At 48.6% G+C, this 18,428-nt stretch overlaps 1 protein-coding gene across 2 annotated transcripts; it reads left to right on the forward strand.

Moving 5' to 3' along the window:
- The first annotated feature begins 312 nt into the window (after positions 1 to 312).
- Positions 313 to 8,062, forward strand: AQP3 (aquaporin 3 (Gill blood group)). 2 transcript variants are annotated; one of them, XM_007522864.3, is made up of 6 exons: positions 328 to 532; positions 4,846 to 4,972; positions 5,341 to 5,478; positions 5,812 to 5,930; positions 6,668 to 6,885; positions 6,976 to 8,062. In XM_007522864.3, exons 1-6 carry the CDS (start codon positions 425 to 427, stop codon positions 7,136 to 7,138), a joined length of 873 nt encoding a protein of 290 aa, XP_007522926.1. In that variant the 5' UTR covers positions 328 to 424; the 3' UTR covers positions 7,139 to 8,062. The 2 variants fall into 2 exon arrangements, with proteins under 2 accessions (XP_016043540.1, XP_007522926.1); XM_016188054.2 differs by lacking the exon at positions 6,668 to 6,885 and having other exon boundaries at positions 313 to 532.
- The last annotated feature ends 10,366 nt before the right edge of the window (positions 8,063 to 18,428 follow it).

Below are 18,428 nucleotides of genomic sequence, written 5' to 3' on the forward strand. Positions count from 1 at the left end.
TTCTCCCCAGCTATGCTCATTCCTGCACTCTATCCGCCACTGGCTCCCAGCCCCAGCTACGGCCTCTATGCACCATGCGAAGTGTGTGTGTGTGTGTGTGTGTGTGTGTGTGTGTGTGTGTAGTATGGCACCCCTACAATTCCTCACTCCCCAGTGCCACCAGTCTTCCTTCTCATCTCCTCGCCTCCAGCCTCTCCCCCCAGCTTCCCCAGGCAAGGTGTGGCCGCCCACTCCTCCTGCCCAGAGCGGGATCCAGCGGGCGGGGCCGCAGGGTGGGCGGGGAGGGAGGCGCTCCCGGGCTCCTATAAAGGGTTCCGTCCGGTGCTGGGGACACTGCGCTGCGCCCGCCGCCCTCCAGCCTGCACCCAGTAGCCCGCAGCCCGCAGCCCGCAGCCCGCAGCCCGCCCGCCAGACCGCCCGCGCCATGGGTAGACAGAAGGAGCTGGTGACCCGCTGCGGGGAGATGCTCCACATCCGTTACCGACTGCTGCGCCAGGCGCTGGCTGAGTGCCTGGGGACCCTCATCCTCGTGGTGAGTGGTCTGCTCTCTCCCTCCCTCTCACCGCCCCCCAACCCCTCTCTCCTCTGTGAGCTGGAGGGGCTGTCCTCCTGGCCTCCCTGAGCCCTTGCCCAGCTCTGACTCCCCCAGGCTTAACCTCTTTCATAGCGCTAACTAACCCCACGATGACAGTTTTATTGACAGAAATGACAGCTGTTACTCAGTGACAGCTCTCATCCTTGACCCTCCTGTTAGAGATCCAGCCACATGCTGGGGCAGAGTCTGGGACCTACCTGCAGCCCCTCCCTCCCTCCCTGCTCCCCAGGTCCCAGACACCCAGCTCTGAGAGGCAGTCAGGGCAGTGGCCAACGGGATTCTAATGGTTTATTTGGGTTCTGGATGTCTGGCCCCTAAAAATAATTAAGCCTCAGAAAGTCCAAAAGTCCCAGTGATCTGAGGCCAGTTTGCTCGGGTGGGGGCAGAGGGCAGAAACCACACAGGGTGCAAACTGCAGAGAGGGAAGAAGGAAGGATCCTGAAGATAGGAGGCTGTGGAAGGCGGTGGCCCCAAGCAGAGACAGCTACTGCTACACCCTGCCCGAGCCCAGGCAGATGCTGTCAGCTCCAAAGAGGTGTGCTGAGTGATTCCACAGCCTCTCCGTTCCTCTGGGTTCTCTAAGTGGGGCCACTTAGTCCTGCCAAAGTGATTCCTCTCCCCCGCCCCATCCCAGTTACTCCCTGGTTATGCCACTTTCTTCCCTTGGGTTGTTCCTGGGTGATTCTGTTTGCGTTTCTTGGGTCTGGCAAACACACCAGTTACTGTCTCCATTTCCTGTCCCAGCCACTCTGATTTTTTCAGTCGCTCCTGCGGTTACACCTGTTTTACTGTGGATTACTTCTGGGTTTCGTTGCTCCATTGCAGTGGGTGGGTTACTCCATCTTGTTCCAGCCTTAACTTGGGGCAGTGCAGAACAGCCAGCCCCCACTGTGAACCAGGAAGCTTAACTATGGTCAAGTGTTACTGGGGTGGCTCACCCCAGGTGGAAAGTGGTAGTGGTGGTGGAGCAGACTCCATGCGGCCAGGAGAGCTGAGACGCACCTTAAACTTCCAGGAACAGTGTGGAGATGCAAGGTGGGACATTTTATTCCAGCTTTTCAAAAGAGTAGCTCTACCATTTCCATACCTCCTCTTCTCTGTGCCAGAAAGGATTTGGGGGAGATGTGTATTATCCCCCTACCACACAAAAGCCTTGTGTTCCTTATTCCCCTCTTTGAGAGCAGCCTGGACAGGGCAAGGTGACCATATATATATATACCCTATCCCCTCTCCAGTCTCAGTGGGCCTCCCCTATAAGGAGCTGTCAGGTCTCATACTGAGCCCCAGGATCATTTGGCTTATCTCAGACCACAAAAGGAGGGTGTTTCCTTTCTGGATAAGGCTCAGGTGGGTGTGAAGCATCGGGTGTCAGTGAAAAGCAAAACCTCAAAAAGGGCTGCCTCAAGGGGGGGGTGTGGGTAGAGGGACCAGGACTGGGAGACCCCTGAAAGGGGGGTGAGGACTTGCCTGAGTACCTCTGGGTTGGGGAAGTAGAGCCCACAGAAGCAGAGCAGGGCTAGTTCTGGGGGATTGGGGGTGCGGGGGCAGTGCAAAGAAAGTCTCCTTTCTCTGTGTTACCTAGTAAGGGCTGGGGGTGGCAGCATGGAAGGAGGAGGGGGAGGAAGAGGAAGATTAGCCCCAAGGTGGTGGAACTGGCTCTGACAGCTTTTCCCTCCAAGGCCTCCTGGAAGTGAACCAAGTTTGCCCTCAGGCAGGCAAAGAGCTGAGGCCAGGACCTGCTGAGCTGGGCAGGGTGCCCCAGACCCCCACGTGCCTTTCTCCAGCTCCCCAACTCACAATCTCTGATCTTTGCTCTCACTTGCCCGCACACCTTTGCCCCGTATCGCTGTAGCTGGTTTCCCCACTATCTCTTAGTCCTTCTGAAGGATGATAATCAAAATGCTTAACAACCCAGTGCAACAGGATGCTGACCGATCAGAATGGACAAGAGCCCTTACTTAGCATGGGTCTTAGAAACTGCCTGCTGGGTAGGCATAAAACTTTTAGTTATAGGGAGGTAAGAGTAGAGACATGAAGCCAAGACTGGAGCAAAGTTAGGAGATAGTCTGGGAGCTCAGGGCAGTAGCTCTGTACGGCCAGTACAGAAGCATGTTTACATTTGAACAATGGGAACACACATACGGTGTGTTCTGTACTTGTAGGCTATTGGTGACCTTAGTGCCCCAGAATCCCCTCTTCTTTGGGGATTCTTTGTCTTTAGGGCCTCCAAAACTAACTGGGGGAATCTGGACTCCAGAAGGCAGAGTGTGGGGAAAGGAGAAGTCAAGGAGGGTGAGGATGATGCTGAGAAGACATGGGGTGGTCTGGGGAGGGCCAGGGCTAAGAACTCCCATACCTCATTTTCTGGAGAAGTATATTCAACCTTTTTTTACTTTTTTTCCTCCCGTCCTAAGGTTTTCTCTGAGGCTCTGTTATCTTTTCTTTCCCCCTCCTTCCTTTCTTTCTTTTTTATTCATTGGATAGAGACAGGGAGAAATTGAGATGGAAAGCAGAGACTGAGAGGGAGAGAGACAGAGGCACACCTGTGGCACAGCTTGTGTAACACTTGTGAAGCCTCCCTCATGGCAGATGGGGGCTAGTGGCTTGAACTTGGGGCCTTGAGCATTGTAATACCTATGCTCTATCAGGTATGCCACTGCTCCCCCTTTCTTTTCTTTTTTATATAGAAGGTAAGGGACACAGGGGGAGAGAAATAGAGAAAGAGAAAGGCAGAGAGGAAAAAAAAAACCATAGCACTGCTCTACCATCCAGGAAGGTTCCCCCTATGCAAGTGGTCCCATGAGGTGGCCAGAGGCTTGAACCCGGGTTCTAGAATGTTATAAAGTTGGGTGAGCTATTGTCTAACCACCAACCCCCCCCCACCTAACTTTTGGTATTCATTATTTCCCTTTTTCTTTTAATTAATTAATTAACTGTGAGAGAAAATGAGAGTATCACTCTGGTACATGTGATGCTGGGGATCAAACTCAGGAATTCATGTTTGAGAGTCAAATACTTTATCCACTGTGCCACCCCCTGGGTCGGATTCCTTTTAAATTTTCTTCTTTAAAAATATTTATTTATTTAATTTTATTTATTTATTAATAAGAAATTAGGGGAGAGAGAGAGAGAGAGAGAGAGAGAGATCCAGACATCATTCTGTTGCATGTGCTGCCGGAGATCGAACTCAGGACCTCATGCTTGAGAGTCCAACGCTTTATCTACTTCCCAGACCACAAGAATATATATATTTTTATTAACACAAGGGATAGAAGGAGAGAGAAAGGTAGAGGGGAGAGAGAGAGAGAACCAGAACATCACTCTGGAAAGTGTGGTGCTGGGGACTGAACTCAGGACTTCAAGCCAGCAAGTCCAGTATTCTGGCCACTGTGCACCTTCCTGGGCTTCCCTCTTTCTTTTTTCTTTGTGTACCTTCCCCTACTATCATACCACTTGAGTTCTTCTTTGGGACAAAAATGGGAGCTACAGCAGGTAGAGGATGAGTGAGAGCCTCCCTGCTCCTTTGGACCAGGCTAGGGGCTGGGTGGGTTTGTGATAAGATGTATTCCCCTACACCCAATCCTACTGAATTTTTTTTTTTTTTACTAGAGCACTGCTCAGCTCTGGTTTATGGTGGTATAGGGGATCGAACCTGGGACTTCTGAGCCTCAGACATGAAAGTCTCTTTGCAGGGAGTCGGGCGGTAGCACAGCGGGTTAAGCGCACATGGCGCAAAGCGCAAGGACTGGCCTAAGGATCCCGGTTCGAGCCCCCGACTCCCCACCTGCAGGGGATTCACTTCACAGGTGGTGAAGCAGGTGTGCAGGTGTATGCCTTTCTCTTCCCGTCTCTGTCTTCCCCTCCTCTCTCCATATCTCTCTGTCCTATCCAACAATGAACGACATCAACAACAACAATAATAACCACAACAAGGCTGCAACAACAAGGGCAACAAAAGGGGAAGAAAATGGCCTCCAGGAGCAGTGGATTCCTGGGAGAGGCACTGAGCTCCAGAAATAACCCTGGAGGCAAAACAAACAAAAACAAACAAAACCTTAGGAGGTTTTTTGGGGGGTGGAAAGGCATGTCATTTTCTTCTGTGGGGTGCAGTTGTGGTAGGAGGGCTTTAGGGTGGGTTCCAGGAAGGACCTTTTATCCTCCTGATGGTGGTAGGTGGGGGCTGCTGGCTTTACCCCTAGAGTAGTGGGCAGGGCTTCATGTTCCCTGCCTCGTTCTGTTCCCTGACACAGATGTTTGGCTGTGGCTCTGTGGCCCAGGTCGTGCTCAGCCGGGGCACCCACGGGGGCTTCCTCACCATCAACTTGGCCTTTGGCTTTGCTGTTACTCTGGGCATCTTGGTCGCAGGCCAGGTCTCAGGTAAGGCTTTCAACCCAGTCATTGCTTCTCAGCAGTGCTCACACAGATGTCCCACCAGGAACTGGGCTGGTGGAGTATTCCCAAGGGCAGCACATAGCTCTGGCTTTGGCTTTGGTCTGTGCCATGACTGATCACAACTGTGTTCTCTTGGCATAGTAGGGAAGGAACTTGATACTTAGAACTTTTGACTCTCACCTTGGTACTAGAGATTATCTGAGCTGGCCTGTTACATAGTCCAAACTGCCTTCTCACAAGAATCCCTTCTCTGGACCTCTGTGCATTGGGGCCTGGGGTGAGGTGAGGCTGGGGTCCTGGCCTCACAGCCATGGCAGACTTTGGCTCATAGGCCCCATCTCCCCCCTGCTCAGGGGCCCACCTGAACCCAGCTGTGACCTTTGCCATGTGCTTCCTGGCACGGGAGCCCTGGATCAAGCTGCCTATCTACACCTTGGCTCAGACACTGGGAGCTTTCCTGGGTGCTGGGATCGTCTTTGGACTGTATTATGGTGAGCATTACTGACCCTGCCCTCTCACACTCTTCATCCTCCTCCCTTTACTTAAGAGCTTCTGGCACCAGGCCTTTCGATGACAGGTACCCATAGCCTGCCTAGGCCTCGGGCTTATGACTCACACATTTACACAGGGGCCCAAGGTAGGGGGCTCCAGGGGAAAGAAACAAGTCGGGCAACTGAGAGTCTTAGGCTTTCCACCCAACTCCCTGTCTCCAGAATAATGTACTGACTCTAACACCCAGGGCCCCGGGAGGGAGAGGGCCACCCTGACAGGGAAGGTTAGTCTCAGGTCTCGTCCTTACCCACTTTGGTCTAACCTGTCACCAGATGCAATCTGGGACTTTGCCAACAATGAGCTGATTGTCTCGGGCCCCAATGGCACGGCTGGCATCTTTGCCACCTACCCCTCTGGACACTTGGATATGGTCAATGGCTTCTTCGACCAGGTATGGGGCTGGGGAACAAGGCATCTTGGGTTGTTCATGGGCTGATGGAGGGGGGACACCCTCCTTATCCGGAACAGGCTTTATCAGTGTGTGGGTAAAGCTACAGTGCTTGGTTTACAGATTGAACCAGCACCCAGGGAGATCTTCTTGCCTGCAAATATTCTAGCAGCTCTGCTTTGAAGCAGCTAAGCATGGGAGACTAAAGTTGGGTTGAAGTCAAGGAAGGAAGGAGAGACCTGAGGGCTGGGCAGAGGCTTCTTCTTCTTCTTCTTCTTCTTCTTCTTCTTCTTCTTCTTCTTCTTCTTCTTCTTCTTCTTCTTCTCCTCCTCCTCCTCCTCCTCCTCCTCCTCCTCCTCCTCCTCCTCCTTCTCCTCCTCCTCCTTCTTCTCCTCCTCTTCCACCTCCTTCTTCTTCTTTTAATATTTATTTATTTATTCCCTTTTGTTGCCCTTGTTGTAGTTATTATTGTTGTTGTTATTGATGTCATTGTTGGATAGGACAGAGAGAAATGGAGAGAGAAGGGGAAGACAGAGGGAGAGAGAAAGACTGACACCTGCAGACCAGCTTCACCGTCTGTGAAGCGACTCCCCTGCAGGTGGGGATGGGGGGCTGGAACTGGTATCCTTACGCTGGTCCTTGCACTGGTCCTTGCACTTTGCACCACCTGAGCTTAATCCACACTATCGCTCCACTCTCCCACCGCAGCTTCTTCTAACCCTGTCCTCCCCACTCCCCAGTTCATTGGCACAGCTTCACTCATCGTGTGTGTGCTGGCCATTGTGGACCCCTACAACAACCCTGTCCCACACGGCCTGGAGGCCTTCACCGTGGGCCTGGTGGTTCTGGTCATCGGCACCTCCATGGGCTTCAACTCTGGCTACGCTGTCAACCCCGCCAGGGACTTTGGGCCCCGCCTTTTCACTGCCATCGCTGGCTGGGGCTCTGAAGTCTTCACGTAAGTGTGGCTCCTGGGAAGTGAACCCCAGCATGCCTGCCCTTTGTCCTCTACCATTCCCCTGACCACATCTCTGCCTCTCTCCACCAGGACCGGCCGACACTGGTGGTGGGTACCCATCGTCTCTCCACTCCTGGGCTCCATTGCGGGTGTCTTCGTGTACCAGCTCATGATTGGCTGCCATCTGGAGCCCCCACCGCCCTCCACCGAGGAGGAGAATGTGAAGCTGGCCCACGTGAAGCACAAGGAATAGATCTGCGTGGGCAGGGGCCATCCCTCCCCATGCCACCCTCCCACTGGAACTTCCATTGACTTTGCAGGGGCTGCTTTTTAGAGTCTCCCTTTATGACCCCTTGGCAGGCTAAGAAGCTACTTGTCTACCCCCACCCCATTGGATCTGCTCCCCCGACCCCCTCTGCAGGATTTGTCAGATTTGTCACTGGGTCCTGCCTAAATAGGACCTTAGGCTACTGTCCTGAGCTGTGGTGAGACAGAGGATAAGATCTTTATTCCCTGTGTCCCAAAGGAAGAAAATGAGCAGCAGGTGTATGAGTGTGCGTGTGCGTGTGCGTGTGTGTGTGTGGTTTTCCAGATATTCAGGACAAAGCACTGAGTGGGAATGTTTCCAGATTTGGGCAGTGCCCAGAGGAAGGAGGGGGAGGTAGTTCATCCATCTGTGGATGAGAAGCCGCTAGGGGGGTGAATGTCTCAGGGGCTCCATGTGGAAAAGGGTCATAAATGTTTCTGAGTGAGTGTGTGTGTGTGTGCGTGTGTGTGTGTGTGTGTATGCTTTTTTTTTTCTTCCCCTCTCTCTCTAAGTAGGGGCTTCTATAGGTTTTTTGGGAAGTAAAGTGGGAGGTGTAAGGAGGACTGGGAGAGAGGCGACAACCCAGGTCTGGATCTCTGGCTGTACTCAAATAGGAGTCGAGTAATGTGTTTCTGTTCATGATGTAAACAAGAGGGAGTGTAGGCCAGGCTGTAAGTTTCATGTTCACTTTTTTTAAAAAAAAAAAAAATATATATATATAGCAGATGTCATTCATAGTCCTAGGGATGGAGACTGGTGACTCTACTTTAAATAGGGTCTTCACTCCTCACTCCTTTAATATTTTATTCATTATGTACTCTTTTGACTTTTATATAAAAAAACCAATAAATGCATAATTAAAACTGCCAATTGTATAAGTATCTCTTTGCTTGCTCTGCTGTTTTTCTGGGGTCAGCTGAGGAGTTTCACTGTGTCTAGTTGCAGGTTTCTCAGAGTGTGTTAACCTGATGCAGTGGGGTGGGTTGGGGTGGGGGTTAGGGGCGGTGGGTCATACAGAGTAGTCAGAGACATCTTCATCTCTGTTTAAACTCAGAAAGCCCCTACATTTCTGCCTTCCTGAGAGCCCCCAGCACAGTGAGTAGCTCTCCTCCTTCATGGTGGTGCCCGTGTATTATCCTAGAAAAGGAGGCCTGAGCCTGACATGGGGAAGAACTTTCTCCCAGGCAAAGCTGCCTAAAGGCAGAAGACTGTTGCCCAAGAAGCTGTGACTTCTCTGTTGCTTGGAGGAACTCAGACTGGGAACTGATAGTCTGCTAATAGCTCACAGCTGTTCCAAGTCCATCACCTCCACCCAGACTTTGGCCCAGCTGCCTCCAGTCCTAGCTCATCAGTCCACAGAATAACCAGAGGGCTCTTTCCCCAAATTCCTGCTGCAAGTGGGCCTTTCTCTTAAAGAAAGATTTTTACTACACATGAGTTGCACATGAGGCAGAGAGAAAGAGAAACAATCCAGAGCTCTGTTCTGGTACATGTGGTATCAAAAATCAAACCAGGAGTTTCTGATACACACTCATCTGACACGTTGCCATTTCTCTAGCCTCCAAAGTCGGCCTCTTTCTTTCACTCTTCTTGCTGTTTTAGAGATAAACCCCACATCCTCCATCCTGTATGCAAGGTCTCCAGAACTGCCCCTACCCACCCCTCACGATGCCCTCCATCTAGACCACTGTGGGTGCTCCTTTGAATCTTTGCTTTAAAATACCCAGTCACACTTTTTGCTTATTGAAATCCTTCTGCTGGATCAGGGAGACAGCATATTGGTTATACAAAAGACTTTAGGGAGTCAGTGGTAGCATAGTGAGTTAAGCGTAGGTGGCACAAAGCGCAAGGACTGGCTTAAGGATCCCGGTTTGAGTCCCTGGCTTCCCACCTGTGAGGGAGTCACTTTACAGGTGGTGAAGCAGGTCGGCAGGTGTTTATCTTTCTTGTCCCCTCTCTGTCTTCCCCTCCTCTCTCCATTTCTCTCTGTCCTATCCAACAATGACGACATTAATAACAACAATAATAACTACAACAACAATAAAAAACAAGGGCAACAAAGGGAAAATAAGTAAATATTTTTAAAAGACTTTCTTTAAAATATATATATATATTTTATTTACTGGGTAGAGCCAGAGAGAAATCGAGAGGGAGTGTGGTCTGGGAGGTGGCGCAGTGGATAAAGCACTGATTCTCACCCATGAGGTTCCAAGTTCGATCCCTGGCAGCACATGTACCAGAGTGATGGCTGGTTCTTTCTCTCCTCCTATCTTTCTTATAAATAAATAATAAATTCTTTAAAAGAAAAAAAAAGAAATCAAGAGGGAAGGGGGAGAGAGGGACACACACACACACACACACACACCCACACACACACCCCTGAAGCATTGCTTCACTACTTATGAAGCTTTTCCACCTGTAGGTGGGGAGCAGGGACTTGAATCTGAGTCCTTGTGCATTCTAACATACACTCGAGTAACCAAGTGCACCACTGCCAAGCCCCCTGCAAAAGACTTTCATGCCGGGAGTCGGGCGGTAGTGTAGAGTTAAGCGCACATGCGCAAAGTGCAAGGACCAGCATAAAGATCCCGGTTCGAGCCCCTGGCTCCCCACCTGCAGGGGAGTCACTTCACAGGCGGTGAAGCAGGTCTGCAGGTGTCTGTCTTTCTCTCCCCCTCTCTGTCTTCCCCTCCTCTTTCCATTTCTCTCTGTCCTATCCAACAATGACAACATCAATAACAACAATAATAACTACAACAATAATAAAACAACAAGGGCAGCAAAAAATATTAAAAAAACAAAAGACTTTCATGCCTAAGACTCCCAGGCACAATCCTTGACACAACCATAAGTCAGAACTGAACAACGTTTTAGTTTCTCATTCAAAGAAATTAAAAAGAAAGAAAGAGAAAAAAAAAAATAAAGAAACGAACACTTAAAAATAAGTAAAACGGGCTGGGTGGTGGCACACCTGGTTGAGCGCACATGTTACAATGCGCAAGGACCTGGGTTCAAGCCCCTGGCCCCTACCTGCAGGGGGAAAGCTTCACAAGTGGTGAAGCTGGGCTGCATGTGTGTCTCTGTCTCTCTCCCTCTCTATCATCCCCTTCCCTCTCAATTTCTGACTGTCTCTATCCAAACAAATAAATAAAGATAGTTAAAAAAAGAATTAAAAAAAGTAAAAAAAATAAGTAAAACAAGATCCTCTTGATATTTTAATTCTTCCTCTTAGGAAGTCATGCCTCCTGTTCTCCCCCCATTCTTCTATTCTATTATTAAATACTTTTTTTGACCAGAGCACTGCTCAGCTCTGTTTTATGGTGGTGCAGGGGAATTGAACCTGGGACTTTGGAGCCTCAGGCATGAGAGTCTCTTTGCATAACCATTACGCTATTTACCCCTGCCCCTATTGAATACTTTTCAAAACAAGCATTTATTTATTTATTTTATGAAAAAAAGATACTCGGAGAAAGAAAGAGTAGAGCACTGCTCAGTTCTGGTCTATCATAGTGCCAGGAATCGAATTTGATCTAGGGCCGCAGGCACACAAGTCCTGTGCTCTAACACACTAAGATGTCTTTTCGGCCCTCTTCACCATCTTGTGTAGTCATCTAGCTGAGCTCAGAGGCAACAGTGACACTTAGCCCTGTTTCTCCTCTGCTTTGTTCTTCAGCTTGAGGCGCCACTACATCCTTTGGAATGACTCACTCTGGTGCGCCAACTGCCCAGGGATACAAGGGCCCCAACACACCTGAACCCAGGAAGTTGTCTATAAATCACGTGTCTTTTCGCACCTTCTCCTCCTCCCTCCCATATTCCTCCTCAAGTTTCACTAAGCCCCCACCCAGGCTCTCCTGCAGCATTAACCCCAGAGGAGCCAGAGGAGGCAGAGGAGACCTGGGCCTTGAGGGACAACTGGCTTCTAGAGGCTAAACTGGCTTCTTGATCCTCAACCATTTCTCCAGTGATGAGACCAAGACCCAGACAGGGTGGGTGACAAAGGCAGACTCTAGGGAGGTGAGAGTGCGAGAAGGCAGTTCCCCTCCAACTTTCTACCTCTTCTTTGTCCCCAGTTCCCAGGAGGCGTGTCTGGAATGTTGGAGGGATCTGAGCCAGAGGGAGTGTCCCCTTCCCAGGCCCTGTGGGGAGGAAGGGGAATGTGGCTGCCCATTCCAGCTACACAGGTCCCACCTTCAGTCCCCCACCTTGTTGTCCTCATGACTTTCTGTCCTACCTTCTCAAATACTGCTGCAGTTGACTCTGAGCAGCCAGCTCATAGGGTTATGGGTTGGGGAGGTTGAGGGTTGGGGCCTGGGGACGGTGCTTCCTGGTACCCTGTTAACAAGTAGTCAGTCCTGGGTTCTGGGCCCAGCCTGGCCTCCCTAGCTGTGTAACATGAATGCGCTCACTTTCAGTTTCTTCATCTGTGAAGTGGGAGATCAAGAGATGAGGGGGAAATGGAAAATAACCCATGAGAAGGACTTAGCACAATGACCAGAGAGAGGATGGTAGCTAATGAAAGTCACCTTGTGATTATTTCCTACAAAACTGAGAAGGGCATAGAGGTGGGCAAGAGATGCTGAAAGCTGGGTTTTACTATATTATTATTATTATTATTGTTGTTGTTGTTGTTGTTGTTGTTATTTTCCACCAGGGTTTTGGCGGGGGCTCAGTGCAGGCACTATGAATCCACCTCTCCCACCAGCCTTTGCCTTTCTTCTTTCCTTCTTTCCATTTTTCCTTCCTTCTTTCCTCTCTTTCTTTCATTTTATTAATAGAATAGAGAGAAATTTCTATTTTATGCCCCCCCCTTAAGATTTATTTATTTAAATTGTTTTTACCAGAGTATTGCTGAGGTATGGCTTAAGGTGGTGCTGGGGAATTGAACCAGGGATCTGCACCATGAATCCACCGCTCCTGGAGGCCATTTTTCCCCCCTTTTGTTGCCCTTGTTGTAGCTTCGTTGTGGTTATTATTATTGCCCTTGTTGACGCAATTCGTTTTTGGATAGGACAGAGAGAAATGGAGAGAGGAGGGGAAGACAGAGAAAGGGAGAGAAAGATAGACACCTGCAGACCTGCTTCACCGCCTGTGAAGCGACTCCCCTGCAGGTGGGGAGCCGGGGGCTCGAACCAGGATCCTTACGCCGGTCCCTGCGCTTTGCGCCACATGCGCTTAACCCACTGTGCCACCGCCCGACCCCCAAAAACTATTTTCTAAAGGTCATTGATTTCAAATTCCTCTTCCTCCTCCTCAGATTCCTTCCATGGATTCTGAATTTCCTGAGAGAAGGACAAATTGGGGATGATGATTTTCTGTGTCCTGAATTGAGGAAATTTTTGGGAAAGGAGGGAAGGGAGACCCAAGATGCAGTCACACAGACTGGCGCACAGGGCAAAAGAACTTGAAGCCGAGGGAACATGTTGGGTTGAGGATCAGACTGCATGAGATGGGGTCAAACCTGGCTGGAGCTGTGTGCTGCCTGCCTGGGGCAAGAGGGACACTCCCCACTCACTACAGGCTATGCTATTCTGGCTGGTAATACCTTTTAGAAAGCTAATTCCTCATTTCCTTTAGGAAAGTATCTTCTGTGGGGCCAGAGAACTAACTGGGTAGGGAACAAGTCTTGCTGTGCACAAGGGTCAGGTTAGAGTCCCAACACTATATGGGCGTACCACAGCACTAGAAGAAGCTCTTGTGCTGTGGTCTCTCTTTAAATGTGAAAACAAAAAACTTGATGTGATTAAGGTGAAATCACCCATGTGCGAGGTCCAGACTCCAAGGTGGAGGTGGGGTGGGGGTGTGGGAAGGGGAAGTATCCCCCTCTTCCACTCCACCTAATCCATTTTTCCTAATCCCTCTCTCATTTGGGAAGAGGTTTCTCACATAGGTAACCAGATCCCAGGCCTCACTTCTCTCTCTGTCTTTCTTTCTGAACACAGGCTGCTTCACAGCCCATTTGGAGAAAGCCATGTTTCCATAGGGTCAGAACTTGTTTGGATTAAAACCACTTTCCTTGAAACCTGAGCTGGGTTCTTCCTGTTTCCTGGTGTGCCTGCTTGCCTCTGTGTGTGCCTGCATGCAAGTTGCATGGCTCATTGTTTCTGGGCCTGACTGTCTTCTTTCTGTATGTCTCTGTCAATCTGGACTTCTGGACATTCTCTTCTCTGTCACTAATTCTCCCATCTGGGCTCTCCTTCATAACATTTAAAAAATTATTTATTTCACAGAGCATTGTTCAGTTTTGGCTTAGGTGCTTCTGGGGACCAAACTTGATAGTTTATTTTTAATGAGAGGGAGAGAGAGAGAGAGAGAGAGAGAGAGAGAGAGAGAGAGAGAATGAGAGGTTACTAGAAGATTATTTTGGACTATTTGATGCCACACATTGAACTCAGAACCTCATACTTGCAAGTCAAGCTCTCTGTTTGCTACAGCACCTCCCATGACACTCCTTTGTGTACTTCTAAGTGAACAACTATGTACCTCAGAGTTCATCTCTGTTTGTTTTTATACCAGAGACTTGTTCAGCTCTGGCTTATGGTGCTGATGAGGATTGGATTTGGGGTTTCAAAGCCTCAGGTTTGAGTCTATCTCCTTAGCTCCGGAGCCCATCTCTGCATGACTTTACAAAGTGACTTTCCTGTCAGCAAAGTCATGCTTGTCTTACCCTGAGGCATTCCTCCTCCTTAATTCCTAGTAATGAGCTTTCTCCTTCTTGCAACTCTTTCCCCTTGTTTGTCTGAAAACCTGGGTGGGGCCCCCCTCAAGTTTAGGGAAACAAGGGTGAGGTGGCATTGGGTGGGGTGGGAAGGAGAGAGGAGGGATTACTCCACCCTATTTCAAGACCCCAGAGGCCAAAAATGAACCTCAAGGGATCGGATAGTGGCACACATGTTACCATGTGCAAAGACCCAGGTTCAAGTCCCCGGCTCCTCACCTGTAGGGGGGAAAACTTCACAAGTGGTGAAGCAGGGATGCAGATGTCTCTCTCTCTCTCTCCCTCTCTAGCTCCCCCTTTCCTCTCAACTTCTAGCTCTCTCTATCCAAAAATAAATGAAGATAAAAAGGTTAAATAAAAATAAAACTTTCTATTAAAAAAATGATCCCCAATACTGCAGCAAAGGAAGGGTTGATGAAGGTGTGGCCTAAACAGGATTCCAGGAAGAGAAAGGTAAGAGCCTGCCCTGAGCTGTGGGCCTGGGAATGCTGGCAGCACAAAGGGAGGAAAAACTGAGATGTAGGTCCCTCAGGGAGATTGAAGGGCCTCAACTGGAGGCAGAGGAATGGGTGTGTCTGCCTTGTGACTAGGATGGCCTCTGTGTCTGAGTGTCTTCCATGCTTAGGGTTTTTGGTGCCAGGTTTATATGAGCTAAGGGAGAAAGTGGCAGAGGGTTTTCAGATTTCAGTACTTTAGTTGTTTCAGAATGGCACCCACTTCCTCTTTATGGAAAAGGGAAACTGAGGCTCAGAATGTCATTCACAGTCACAAAACAGAAAAGTAGAACCAGTTTTCTGTCTGAAACCTGGCTTCCCTCTACCCCTTCCCCAGTCAGTCCTACATGACATTTCAAAGATACTGGTTCTCAGTCCAGATGGCCTGTATTCCAAACTAGCCCTTCTCGGTCATGGGACCCTTGGCCTGCTCCTCTCTCTTTCTCTCTCTCTCTCTCTGTCTCTCTCTCTGTCTCTCTCTCTCTCAGTGGAGGTCTCCATTTTTCCTGGATATAATCCTAGCCTGTTTTGTACCCTAGAAGCTAATATCTATGGATTGTATTTCTTGGGTCTTCCTGTCCTCTGCCTTCCAACTGGGCTTGACAAATGGAGGGCACAGCTAGCATATCAGAGGGCAGGGAGGATTGGACAAGAGGAAGGCCATACCTTTTCTAGAGGTCTCCCTAGAGTGACCTTTTCACTTGATGTCCCAAGTTTGAACTCTGGCATTATGTTAGAGTGATGCTGTGATGTTTCTCTCTTTCCTCTCTCTCTCTCTTGCCTCTAGGGTTATCGCTGGTGCTCAGTGCTGGCACTATAAATCCACTACTCCTGTATGGCCATTTATCCCCCCCCCCATTTTATTGGATAAGAAAGAGAAATTGAGAGAAGATGGGGAGATAAGGAGAGAGAAAGATTCCTGCAGACCTGCTTCACTGTTTGTGAAGCTTCCTCCTTGCAGGTGGGGGATGGGGACTTGAACCTGGATATTTGTGCTTCATATTATGTGCACTTAACCCAGTGTGCCACTGTCTGGCCCCTTTCTCTCTTTCTTATTAAACCAAGTTGAGGGATAGCACAATGGTTATGCAGAAGACTCATGTGTGGTCCAGGAGGTGAAACAATAGATAAAGCACTAGACTCTAAAGCATAAGGTCCTGAGTTCAATCCCAGGCAGCATAAGTACTAGAGTGATGTGCGGTTATTTCTCTCTTCTATATTTCTCATTAATAAAGTAAATAAGATCTAAAAAAAAAAGACTCTCATGTTTGAGGCTCCAAAGTCCCAAGTTAAGTGCCTGGCACCACCATAAGTCAGAGTTGAGCACTGCTGTGGTTTTGGGAAGAAGCTTTGCAAGTGGTGAAGCAATGCCATGAGTATCTGTCTGTCTGTCTGTCTTATCTATCTCTATCTCCCCTTTTCCTTTCAATGTCTCTGTTTCTATTAAAAAAATGGCCACAGGGAGCAGTGAATTCATTATGCAGGCACCAAACCCCAGGAATAACCCCAGCGGCAATGAAAAAGCAGAGAAGAGAAGAGACAGAGAGATACTGGCAAAATAGCTCACTTGGATAGTGTGCTGCTTTGCCATGTGCATGACCCAGGTTCAAGTTCAGTCTTCATCTCATTTGTCTCTCTCTCTGTCTCTCTCTCGTTCTTTCTATCCGAAAAATGGATAACCCAGAGTGGTGAAACTCTGAATACTGAATGATCTCATTCATAGGTGGAACTTAAGAAACAAGGAGGGAGTCAGGTGGTAGGGCAGCGGGTTAAGCCACGTGGTGCAAAGTACAAGGACCGGCTTAAGGATCCCGGTTTAAACTCCCTGTTCCCCACCTGCAGGGGAGTCGCTTCACAAGTGGTGAAGCAGGTCTGCAGGTGTCTGTCTTTCTCTCCCCCTCTCTGTCTTCCCCTCCTCTCTCCATTTCTCTCTGTCCTATCCAACAATAATGACATCAATAACAACAATGATAACTACAACAATAAAACAACAAGGGCAACAAAAGGAAATAAATAATTAAATAAATAAAGTTTTAAAAAAATAAACAAGGAGAAAAGGGAAACACAAAGCAAAATTCGGACTGGGTTCGGTGTACTGTGCCACAGCAAAGGCCTCTGGGGCAAAGAAGGAAGCAGACAAGGGAGGGGTGTGTGTGTCGGGGTGCTTTGGGGTCCTGGTGCATAACAGTGGAAAAAGACCCACGCTGGGGGCTGAGAGTGATTTATACACATGTGTCATGTTGAGATGAGAAATTGTATCCATGTGTCAACTATTGTACTGCAAACCACTATCCCCCCAATAAGATGATAAAAAAATAATAAAAAAGAAAACAGTGATAATAAAAATCAATTAATTTATAAGACAATCATATTTTCTTTTTTTTTCCTCTCCCTTCAGCTAAGATAGCAGAAGAGGTTATTTATTGTATACGGGTTACATTCAGCCACAAGGAGAGCAGCACTAGTCCAGAATGACAAGTCTAAGACAAAGGAGCAAAAGGGACTGTGTCTTGGTATGAGCAATGAAGGTCACTCAAGATGGTCGCGTAGATCAAATGGTGATGAGGTTCTAGATCCGCTGAAAACAAGTTCTAGGCTGCAGCACAGAAGTCCAATTTGTACCAGCGCCTCTGGCCTCCGGCATCCCTTATTTCTGCTCTCGTGGCTTCCATGGGTGCACAAGTCTACTTGGACCTCTGCCTCATCTTTCTTCTTTTGCGCTTCAGCCTGAGCATTCGCTTCTTCCTCCACTTGGCTCTCATCGTGGAAAGGGTTCTAGGAAGATGGCGCTAAGGCCGAGAGAGCAAGACAATCATATTTTCTAAAAATATTTATTTATTTATGATAGAGAGCGAGAACCAGCACATCACTCTGGTACATGTGATGCTAAGAATCAAACTCTAGTCTTCATGCCTGAGAAGTCAATGCTTTATCCACAACCAGGCTTCATTAGCAAGCAAGCAAGCAAGCAAACAAACAAACAAATCGCAATGGAAGAACATAGCCTTTTTCACTCTCTCTTTCATAAAGAAAAAAGGATGGGGGACTAGGAAGATAATACAGTGATGATGCAAAAGGATTTTCATGTCTGAGTCTCCATGGGTTCCAAGTTCAATACCCAGCATCACCATAAACCAGAGCTTAGCAGTGCTCTGGTTAAAAAGAAAAAAAGAAAAAAAAATGAGGCAGCAATTAGGAAAATGACTCAACTGGTAGAGTACTGGGTTTGCATGCCTGAGGTTCCTGGTTCAGTCACAATAACACATATACCAGAGTGGCAGGGGGCGGGAGGAGTTTTATGAAACAGTGGAGATTGACTGTGGAGAGAAGTTATGAACGGGCTGAAAACTGACTTACACTGTCTCCTCCTTAGATCATCTTGGTCATACCTTTAGGTCAGAGTGCAATAAGATGTGGCATGAGGTGGGGGAGACAGTAGTAAGGCTATTCTGAAGATTTCATGCCTGAGGTTTTGAAGTTCCAGGTTCAACACCCCACCACCATCACCACCACCACCACCACCACCATCCTAAGCCAGAGATGTGCAGTGCTCTGGTAAAAAAAAAAAAAAAAAAATGTGCTGTGAAGGTGATGTTGTTACCTTTCCCTGCCTCTAGAGATCTTTTGGGATAAAGTCTTAAAGCAGAAAAAAAATCACCTTGACTAACTTCTCCAATTTCTTGCTTCTTGGAAGTTGTTTTTAGCAAACTCTTACCATCTTCTAGTCTCTGTCCTTTTTTTTATGGTTTCATTTTTTTTTTAAAAAAAAATTTATTGATTGATTCCCTTTTGTTGCCCTAGTTGTCTTCTTCTTGTAGTTGTTGTTGTTGTCGTCATGTTGGACAGGACAGAGAGAAATGGAGAGAGGAGGGGAAGACAGAGTGGGGTAGACAAGACAGACACCTGCAGACCTGCTTCACCGCCTGTGAAGCGACTCCTCTGCAGGTGGGGAGCCAGGGGCTCCAACTGGGATCCTTATGCCGGTCCTTGTGTTTTGCGCCATGTGCACTTAACCCGCTGCACT

The sequence above is a fragment of the Erinaceus europaeus genome, chromosome 10 (assembly GCF_950295315.1).
Source record: "Erinaceus europaeus chromosome 10, mEriEur2.1, whole genome shotgun sequence".
Lineage (NCBI taxonomy): Eukaryota > Metazoa > Chordata > Mammalia > Eulipotyphla > Erinaceidae > Erinaceus > Erinaceus europaeus.

Bases quoted from the DNA above. Each gene is read 5' to 3' on its own strand.
- AQP3 (XM_007522864.3), top strand. From the start codon at position 425: ATGGGTAGACAGAAGGAGCTGGTGACCCGCTGCGGGGAGATGCTCCAC. The intron at 4,973-5,340 runs GTAAGGCTTTCA...CCCCCTGCTCAG, and splicing joins GGTCGCAGGCCAGGTCTCAG to GGGCCCACCTGAACCCAGCT. The intron at 6,886-6,975 runs GTAAGTGTGGCT...TCTCTCCACCAG, and splicing joins TGGGGCTCTGAAGTCTTCAC to GACCGGCCGACACTGGTGGT.